Below are 11,180 nucleotides of genomic sequence, written 5' to 3' on the forward strand. Positions count from 1 at the left end.
ATATAAAGATCAGACCTGAATGTGAAGGGTTAATGCCATGAACTGAGGGCTCAACTGAGCAAGGTCAGTGGCAAAGTGCACAATTCTAATGCCAAATGTCAGTAATTATTACTGCTGAGTATCGCATGGGTACCTCTACATTGGACTAATTATTCATATGTTATGGCTCACATTAGTGAAAGGGTGACACCATGCTCTTCGTTTAAAGCATTACTTTTTCAGCCTGACTTAGGCAGGTACCTTTGCTAGTGAACAATATAATTTAATCTTTGTTAAGAATTACTCACTTTTATTGGTTTAATTTCAATTGTTCTTACCATATTCAGCAGGAGTATAGAGAAAATCTATGTTTCCACTACAATGATTGTCTTTTTGCCTGTAAAGTTGAATTTTGACATTCACATCTTCCTTGATATTGCGGTCCTTATAGGCTGGTGTTCGAAACACAATTGCAACCTTTTAAGACAAGTTCATCAGTTAGTATACAATATGTATATCAAAACGAAAACAACATTAGAAAAACTTATATTTACTTGACACTCAAGTATTTCCATCAACACCATTAAAAAAAATCAAATTATACTGTTGTACTGAAAATTTGTTAGAATATAATTTAAAAAAAATTTTTTGTAAGCAATAAATTAGCATTAAACAGACAGAATGCAATAATTCAGGCTTCACAATAACAACTATTTTTGGCAAGTTACTTTTTGTTAGAAAGTTTTTGTGTGCAACTCAACTGTTGTTCATAGAATTTATAATCACACAAAAACAAAACGAAATCTATCCAAGTTTCAATTTTTGCAATCAGACTATGCACATGTACAATAATGATACAAAGTCAGTGTTGAATTATCCAAAAGAAATATTTCACAAAGGTGAACAATTTGTACATTTGTAAATATATTTTAGTTTCTATATGTTTCTTTTATAAAAATAATAATAGTAAACAAAGATACAAAACAGACAACAAAATGTGTTTACTTTGTGAAAAATTACTCTTATTTTGATAGCCATAATCTTTAGCCATACCTTATTCTTAAATGTAATTACCTGGTGATGAACATCATTTTCTGAAAAATCTCCACAACCTTCCCACAAAATATTTCCCTCTCTGTCTTCTTCAAAAAACCTAATCTTGATGTCCTCTAACAAACAAAGGATAATCTTGCTTTCATAATGCTTTCCAAAACACTTTATTATAATTTAAAGTTATGTTGGATATACATTAACTTTTATCTCTTGGTGAAAAAAGATAATACAAGCAACATAATAAAACTTCTACTTCTATTCTAATACCGTTTTTTAATTGCCAAATAAATATAAGGCATTTGATACTAATGGCTTTCATCATAAATACATATTACCAGATTTTTCTATCTTTATAGTCTTAAAACCAACCATATACTGTCCTTATTCACTTTCAGCAGCACTTTTACATTAGTCCTATATGTAGACTGTATATAAAAAAAATATATATAGATGAATCACTTGCTTAGTAACAGTTGCACATGTGTAAAGTTGATAGCAGAATAACTTTCTGTCTGTGTCAAACTTATTCCTACTAAGTATAGTGATTTTTGATAGTTAGGGTCGGTGTCTAAATTGATTTTTGTTTCATGTTAACTTAAGAAATGGCTCAGCCAAGCAACATATCATAAAGAAACATCTTTCAAATGATGAACACAAGAGGTATTTAGAAAAACTAACTGTCAATGGAGTACAAGTGTAGGACCCATATTTGTATATGTATGGTTCGATTGATGACTACATAATTTGGCCAGATGTGCAATGAGGATATCACAGAATCTCCATGACATTACGAAGTCACACAAATCACTTTTAGATACAAGTTCACAATGGGAAGTTTGAAATCATTTAGCTGCTTTGCTGTTCAAATTGGTGGCTTTTATTTGATTTTGTATAAAGATAACATACACTGATGTCACATGTGCATGGAATAATGCATCAAAAAAGATAGCACTTTAATGAAAATACAGCTGACAATATTTTTTTTAATCCATTAGGTAGTTGACTTATAAGTGGTACCAATTAATATTTCATCTAAAATGCTAAATAGAATATAGTAACCTGTTAAGATGTATTAAAATAACATTTTAATGTAAGCAATACATGTTTAAAACATGTTTTATTAGACTTTATAATAGATGAAAGATTAACAATTGTATAAAATGAAAAGGAAATTTGTGACTATCAGGAATTAGCTACAATTTGAGAATTTAGGCCTACATTTTGTTTCTTTTGTCCATGTGAAATGTATTTGCAAAACAGTAATTTTCAGTGTATTTCAGTTTAAGAGAAGATTGACTTCATTCATCCAAAAAAGGTTTTCTTTGTTTGACATGCAAAAAAATGTGAGGTCAGTAATATACCTGTTTATTGCCTTGATGCTGATTCACAAAAGAAAGGTCTTATTGAACTGAAGAAAGGATATCCTGAAGCTGCAATATTCACATCATATTAATATAAATGTGATTCTGAAACTGATGGTGCCTCCAATCTATTGCAGAACTATCAAACATGGTACATGCTATTGCTCTTGATTATAAATTATCAGCAAACCAGGCAAAAAAGGTGGAACTGATTACGAGGAGAGAATAAGAATGATCTTTATGATTTAAGCACAAAACTGGTCAGATTACTGCTTCCAGAGCTCACAAGATTTACAGATTCAATGAAACTGAATTCCCTAATTCATTCTAAAGAAAATATTTGAAAAGGAAAAAACCAATAGGTAAATGCAATTTGCAGATTTTGTTGTAAGTACATAATAATGTTGCTGTTGTTTATAAAACATGCTTTTTTTTTCTGCCACTTGTGCAAGTAACCTTTAATCCTTTGTCTGTGGCTGCTTTCAATGCGAGCAAAATTTTTGCAAGTTGTAAACTGTATACAGCACACTCACATTCAGCTGCCAGAGGCAGACCGTACACTATACGAGAAATCAGCAGACAATAAGTGAAAATAACTGGAGAACACCAAATCTGTTTCAAGTCCTGCAATATATATTCATTATTTTAATTTCTAAATCAGAAATAATCAACCAGCCATTAAAGAATTTACTGGCTCATAAGACTACTGTACTTCAAAAGAAATATAAAATATATCAGAACATTTTTTGCCTTAAAATATTTTATTTGTTAGCACAAGTATTGAAGTCTAATACACACAAAAGATATAATTATTTTACAGAATGTATTTCATTACCAATATTGTTTTACTTATAAATGTGAAATTATACCCTCCATTTTCTGCATGTCCTTGGTTGTTTAACAAGCCCTTTGTTAGATTTTAAAACCATAATAACTGTCAAGTCGATATGATATCCATTTCTATTCAAAGTGACGCTAGCAGTTGTACACAATAAAGCATTTTTAAACAATTTTTGTTTTCTCTGTTCCAATTCCCATTTTTAACCCACAGTTTATCAATTTCTGTTTCTTTTTTGCTGGTCAAAACAGAATACTTTTTAAAAGTCTGTAGAAGAAATATTTTGTCCTATATACCAATGTTTTAGTCTAATTCAGCAAAATCATGAGGTGTGTTTAGTTCAAATTTGAGAATGAACATTTAAGCATTAAGCATTGTATGTTCAAGCTAAAAGGTAATGAACTCTAAATAACTGGTAAATAACTATGCTTTTCTTTTCAAAAAGGTCAACACTTCTTGATTTTCTATTGTCACATACAAGCTATCAAGCTGTGAAGTCTGGTTATTGTGTTTCTTGTTGAGATTCAATTTAGTCATACAGTGAACAAACTTACTCAGAATTGAAAGATACATGTCTATTATACTTATCTTCTATGTATTTGTTGTATTGTACCTTTTCATTAATATTGTGACTATTAAAGCAATGTAAAAACCTACTTACTTTTATTGACTTTTTCACAGAGAAGAAACACTTCTTCATTCCCAGTACAAAACCCAGTGTATTTGCTAATTCGAGTAATCTTTAGTTCACCAACATCAGGGCATTCTGTAAAAATTTACAAAAAAAGTTTTGTTTTTGTAAATATAAAATATAAAGAAATTTAAAAAATGCTAATTTGGTTTCTTGAAGAAATGTTTTGTACATTGTAGCAATTACCACTTTAACAATGATATTTAGACGGCAATTACACAATGTTAAGTATTTATTTCATGTCGTATCTAATGATGCTTTTAAATAAGTTTTGACTGGATGTTTTAAAAATATTAGTACATTTTTTCAATGTCCACATAATCAACTTTCAGAGCCTACATTAAGAACGATTTTTTATCAGTGAAAATGACAAAAGTTGTGTTTAAAAACCTGTATTACAGTTAGGACAGTTATCAAATTCTTGATGAAAATATTGCTTTAATTAGACTTTCATTCAATATTTTATATACAATATAATTTATTGTAGACCAAGCTGGTGACCGTAATTTAGCAAAAGTCAAAGATAATTTAGACAGATTATACATTACTTATAATAATTAGTACAAGATCAGATATATATATATATTTAATAATAAAATATAGGATAAACCTATTTTAATAGCTACTCTTTAACACCAAAAAAGTTTTAATTATACAGTTTACTTATGATATGTAGAAAATATTAAAAATGCACCATGTATTCTTATGTTTTCCAACATTTTAGCTATATTTGTATTTCTTTAATAAATCCATTATACAGCAATTTTCCCAGAATTATTTTTATGTACAGAAAAAAAATCCATCAAAAGAAATTTGTGGCCCATATTCCCATTGTTCAATGTAAATTTTGAGGTCCTCCTGAGCTTGGAGCTCAGATACAATTCTCCCCTTTAGACAGTATCCTTTTAGAACCTTTTTTGACATTGAAAAAGTTTTAAAGTTGTCTCAATAAACACATTTTTCATAACAAGTTATTAATCGATTAAATATTCTTAAGAGTTTTTGTTATTTGGTTTGCTAGGGGTTATCCAATATGGCTGCACCCACTGCAGACCTCAATCTAAGGCAAGTGATCAAGTTTAAACAGATCTAACTAATACACCTACTAAAGAATACTTACTTTGATTTGCAATGATATCTGAAAAAACAGGTTGGCAGAGAGGCTGGCAATAACCAGGACAAGCAGGGTTCCTGACAAATGCCATGAAACAGATTCTGACTCTGTTTAAGTCCATATCCTTGGCCTCCTGTTCAACATCTTCCCGTAACTTACATTTCTGAGTATCTAAAAAAATAAACTGTTAATTTTTCACATGTCATTTGCCTTTGTGATAAAAAACATTCTTGATAAACTTTTCACAATTATTCACTTTATATTTTGTTTCAATGATGATAATTTTATAAAAATATTACCAAGCTATCAATATCCTATTTAGAAGTTCAATTGATAATACAAAATTCAATTATTTTGTACTAGAGACGGTCTTTCCCTCTATGCAATTCGATGTTGAAGTTTTTCTTTATCAAACAGCATTCTCAACAATTTTTCTTGTTCTGCAAGTAGTTTTATCTTTTACAGTTACACACGTAGCTCAAAGTGGAAAACTAAATATTCAATAACTGTTTTTAAAAAACTGTGGGGACAAAACAAGGGTTAAGAACCATTAACAAAGAGAATTTTAACACAAAACTGGAAAAAAAATATCCACTAGTCCTTTTGAAGACACACTGCATTTTAAATAAAAGAAATAAATTTTTTTTAACAGAAAAATCCTTCTTCCTGTGTGATTTTAACCACAATAGAAAACAAGTCCAAAAGATTTCAGTTCTTTTCATTCATTACCTAATCAAACAATTATGCAAAAACCAAAAGGAAAAATTAGTATTTTCAGTATTACAGCTATGACAAACCAAAATCCACTGTTAAAAAATAATGCCAAATCACTTCCTTCAATTCATTGTTATGAAAATCAGGCATCTCATGATCAATCATATGATTTGAAATGCAAATAACTTGTCATTCAGCCTGTGCTATACTGAAGTGAAGTACAAAATTTATGAATCAAATAAGTCTTTCAACCATGTGAAGATCCACTGCATGAATGAAAGCCACTCAATTATTGTAACACTTGATTCAGTGTCATTACCAGAATGTGAAACCACTTCCACACTAATGGGATAGTTGCTTGGCACCTAAATAAGACAAACCATCATTTAGAATACAAGCAGGTGGCCACTAACTATCAATTCTTGCTTACTGAAATTGTATGTTACTTGTTTCAAGAGTTTAAGACTATTCACACATTTACTGGTCACAACTGCATACAGTAACAGTATATAGATAAGTAAAACCACACTTTAGGCAAAACTTTATGCTAAAATACCTAATTATGTAAATTATACTGGTGTAGTATACTTGTCTGGAGAGAAACTAGAACCACATACAAGCCCATTTTCACATATAAAAAGGATGTACATGGTGTTGTTAGAAAAATGGTAGGAGCAGAAATAACAAGTGGTAGTTGTACAACTGCTACGTCCTACAAAATGGCACCATTAATACTAAATATCATAACATCTATATCCTACAAACATCTGTGCAGCCAAATCTCAGTGCAATTTAGCCTAATAGGTGATAATGGCTAATGGGGTACAACCAATGTGCTATGTTGATTTGCACAATTCTTAAAGGAGAAGGGACTGACTTAAGAGTGGCCTGTATGCTTACCAGAACTCAATACCATCAAGTGTATATGGAATCCAAGAATGCTCTTGGAAGATGAATCATATTCTACCAAAGTAACTTCAAACAATGAGGAATACCTGCTATTAAATCTCTCATGATCTTATCAACACCAATTTTAAGCATGGAACATCAGTGCCAAGTTGCTTTTGCTGTTTATAGTAACCATACTAGATACTGAAAGAAATGTCATGAAAGATGTAAAGCCACCCCTGCTAAACCTTTATTTACAATAAAGCACAGGCTGGATGCCCAATCATCATTTCAGTTCATCATATACTTGATTTACATAAAAATGAACTGAATGATGTTATTTAATTCTAAAATACCTGGGTAAATCAATTTGACACTAATGTTGTATGATTTGTTAAACTGCATTGAAAAAAAACTAAATGAAAGTTTTAAATCTGAGATGAACTTTCTAAAGATATGTAGCTTCTTCAAATCAAATATCTTATATTTACATTTTATATTTGTATGAATTTGCAGCTTTGAAAACTGGAAAATATTTCACTGCGATACATAATTTTTTGTTTGGAGAACAATTAAAAATACCTACCTTTGTTGTAGATTTCAATGTTTATATATTTTGAACTACAGTAAATTTGAAACACTGAAAGCTTTTCCTTGTTGAGTTTGAACATATGCCTGAAAATTTCTGAAAGCACTTTTATGCATTACAGAGCATGTATCACTTATCCATAAATCTCCACTCTCTTGCCTTCCACACGACTTATTGTACAAAGGTGAGGGTATCTTACCTAAGTTCTGCTTTCTAATCATGATTTAGTTATATATATATAAAAACTTGGGATCTCCTTTGTGAGAACTCTACTGATCCATCCAGTCAGGATTCTATTTGGTTTTGCAAACACACATTACTGACTGGACAAATCCATATAAATACAAATATCATTGGATAAGAAGAGAGTGTATTTAATTAGTTTGAAGCCAAAATTCTTCACAATCTCAGATATCATGTATATGGTTAACAATGGGTATCATGCAGAATATACAAAAACTCACAAGACACACAGATTCCAACAAGCCTGAAAAATAGCCACATGTAGTGAATGAAATTCTACAACTCACGATACAAGTGAAGTGTTGAAAGCAAAAATAAAAATTGTCCCCATGCCAGCTTTTAAGATATCTGCTAAAGAGTACAGAGACCAGGACGCCAAATATATCAACAAATGGTGAATGTGATGATATGTAACCTGAAATCCACATATTATTTAGTCAGCAATATCATAATAAACAAGACATAATTGCTGCAAAAGCCAATTTGGAAGGATGGAGTAAGATCTGTGGAACAACAATCATGATGTTGATTCCCTTGAAAAAATATCATTCATGCAAAATAGGTTACAATAGGAGAAAAAAAAAAGCAATGATCTATCTAACTACCCAAGTCTCAGAGTAGAAAGGCTGTAACATAAGTATAGAGTTCTTACCTAAAAAAAAAAATAAAAATTGTGAGAAAAATATTGGCATAAAAGTCTAAACATCTCCACTCTGAGGTGAAAAATAAATACCTTCACAGACAATGGTGGAATGAACAACTAACAAAAGATTCAAAATGAGAAGGCATTACACTTAAGAATAGGTTTAAATCCAAATGTCTAGGTACTTGTGGGGGACATAATACAAAAATTCACACAAGAATCTGAAAACTTGAGGCCAATACAGGTACATAACTTGTCTGGCACTGAAAGTGGTTCTGAATCCTGCTGTGACAGCAGACAAACCCCACAGGCATCAACTCTAAAAGACAGAACAACAAGATTGATATGCTGCCAGGGAGGAACTTTTTGCAAGAATGTGACAACATTCAAGCTATCCAAAAAGAGAAACCAGATTCATTAGGAAAGAAAATACAACAGGAACTCATGAATGAGTCACATAGAGAAGTAACTGAGAGTAGTAAGAGAAATTCCAACAGACAACAGGTCTAAGGATAGGCAAGATCACAATGACAATATCATAAGCAAGTATGGTCCATGAGAAATGCCACAGAAAAAGAATCCATTGTTCCCAAATCAAAGAGAATGTGTATGGCAGATGAAGAAGTATGAGTACTCTAACTTTAAGGGAATGCAAATCCAAAGAAGTAATGTGGAGAGTTCTTGAAAGAGGATAAAATTGAAATCTCGGATGAACAAGATATCAAGTAGGTACAAGCTGAGGTTTGGACTCATGAACAATTCCTCCTAGAGAAGAAGTGAGCTGTGAATTCAACTACTGAGCAAGAATCTTCTGATCATCCATATAATGGCAACAATCAATATTGAATATGTGAAAAACCTGCTAAAGGTGTGACAACACATATGAAGACACTAAAGCCAAACCAAAAAGGGATGATCCAATCAACCCTAACATGTGAAAATGAAAATAAGTGAATAAGCATGTGCAAATAAGCATCAACTTTGATGACTCTAGATAACAAATGAGATGGGAAAATCTAAGACAAGTCTCCAATCTTCTGTTATCTTTTGCATCACAAAAAGATTAGAGTAAAAACCACAAGATTACATGGAATAAAACATCAAAATCCCATTGTTGCAAAAAAAGATTTGAAATTGCCAGATCTGAAATTGAATAGAAACTAGATTTGGGTGATGAATAGAAAATTGAAGTGAACAAGCTTATGAACTTAAGGAACACAAAGGGAAGGCTTCATAAATGAATAGAAATCCATAGTATGAACAGAGGAATCATCCAGAATACAGTTGATGAGCAAGTCATAAATAAAGAACCACCTTACTTACATTAATACTAGACCACCCCCTTTGAAATCAATTAGACTAGAGAAAAAAATAAGACCTACATCAAAAACAAAAGAAAACAGTGATTATTAAGCAAATTAAGCATTCACACACTTCATCATGATATCCACTAGAAATATCAGCATATAATAGGACAAATACACTGCAATATCAGAGTTGACATAGCATCTACAATTTACCCTGCATGTTACCAGTAAAATAGTTACTTCATAAAATTCCAATAGTGGTAAGAATAATTGCATCAGAAAAAAGATTGTAACAAAGAGAATAGCATGACTGCCAATAAGAAAATACAAAATATGGTGAGAAAATTGAACTTATGCAAGATCCTTTGCTATTTGTGCAATGAGTCACTTGAAAGTGGGAGAATTACAGGTAAGTGATGCATGCATTGCTATGTGTAAGGGGTGTGCAGAAATCTGCAGTCACATTTTGTTCACAGCATGAGTTGAAACTCAATAAGGAAAAGCTTTCAATATTTCATATGCAAGTCTACCTGATGTGAATAATGATTTTTATGTCTCCATAAATTTTAAAAGTTTCCTGTAATGTTTTTATAAAATTGTAAATTTTAAGTTAATTTTGAATCAAAAACATCATATACAGATTACCATGTTTAGATCACTTGTGTACAATTAAAATAACTTTTTTACATATCAAGTTAAAAACAAGCTGCCTTTAAATTCAATTTTTATTCAGAAGGTTTCATTTAAAATATCTAATAATTTTAAAATTGTTTTATATTTATTTGTACAACTTGTTTTTACTTTTCAGTGATTTTCTTTGCCAATTCAACCCTACTTGGGCAGATAAAGTTTAAAGTAAACAAAGCCTAACGAAAAGTGGCCTTGATGATGAAGCAAAATGAGTACACAAAGCCTAACAAAAAGTGGCCTTAATCATAAAGCAAAACTTGACATCATCAAATGACTCAACAAAGCCTATGCCATTTGTTCCACAAAAAAAATATTTTTTTATCATACTGCAACATTATAATTCAAATCAAATTTAAATGACAAAGCAATCTGTTTTTTGCAAATTAAAAAAAATATCAGAGCTGTAATTGTGGAAGTTTATAAAAAATATCTTTTATTCTAGTAGGATCACCTAGCTAGGCTTTTATAACTTTTTTCTTATTTTTATGCAAGTCTGATCAATTCTTAATACAGGTAATTACATCAAACCATGACAACTAGGGTGGTAGAAGTGTCATACTGTGCTCAGAAAAAAATTCAGGAAATTCACAAACACATTTAAAAAAAACACTGAAATCAATCTAAAATGAAAGCATGCAATTTCTAAAATGCCTTAATATTTTATTTTCAAAAATGTCTATTAATGACTGGCCCTACAAAAAAATTAATATGCAAGTTTTCTTGAAAAATTACATAACAGAATTGTCTTACGTTTTTCACTTTAAATTTTTTGTTTTATTTGAATTTTCCCTAATGTTTGAAAACTTTTACACATCATAGTTGTATTTGAATGTGTGTGTGTGTGTGTGTGTATATACACGAAGCAATAAAAATCCTACAGCAAATTCCCATAATCAACAAACAATCGACAGGAACAGCATGCACACTGCTACTTCTTGGCGAGAAACCCCCAAGCCACAATACAACACTCCACCAATTAACGCCTTCCACGAGCTAGATACCACCACCTGCTTATCCATACCTATAAATATCCACCAACAGTAATCACAATTCACACAACATTCAGCCTT

The 11,180-nt window shown here is 30.9% G+C and overlaps 1 protein-coding gene across 2 annotated transcripts in view; it reads right to left on the reverse strand.

The window, feature by feature from the left end:
- Nucleotides 1–11,180, reverse strand: part of LOC106457034 (nuclear factor NF-kappa-B p105 subunit-like) — a 117,665-nt gene that overhangs the window by 48,506 nt on the left and 57,979 nt on the right. For both annotated transcript variants that reach the window (XR_002610058.1, XM_013916418.2), the window contains exons 5-8: nt 5,043–5,207; nt 3,893–3,997; nt 1,054–1,148; nt 318–456 (exon numbers count right to left, since the gene is read on the reverse strand). Coding sequence is in view for 1 of the 2 variants with exons in the window: in XM_013916418.2 (XP_013771872.1) it covers nt 318–456; nt 1,054–1,148; nt 3,893–3,997; nt 5,043–5,207 (504 nt within the window). In the remaining variant the exon portion in view is untranslated. The remainder of the gene's footprint in view (nt 1–317; nt 457–1,053; nt 1,149–3,892; nt 3,998–5,042; nt 5,208–11,180) is intronic.

Source organism: Limulus polyphemus, unplaced genomic scaffold (genome assembly GCF_000517525.1).
Source record: "Limulus polyphemus unplaced genomic scaffold, Limulus_polyphemus-2.1.2 Scaffold283, whole genome shotgun sequence".
Taxonomy (NCBI): Eukaryota; Metazoa; Arthropoda; class Merostomata; order Xiphosura; family Limulidae; genus Limulus; species Limulus polyphemus.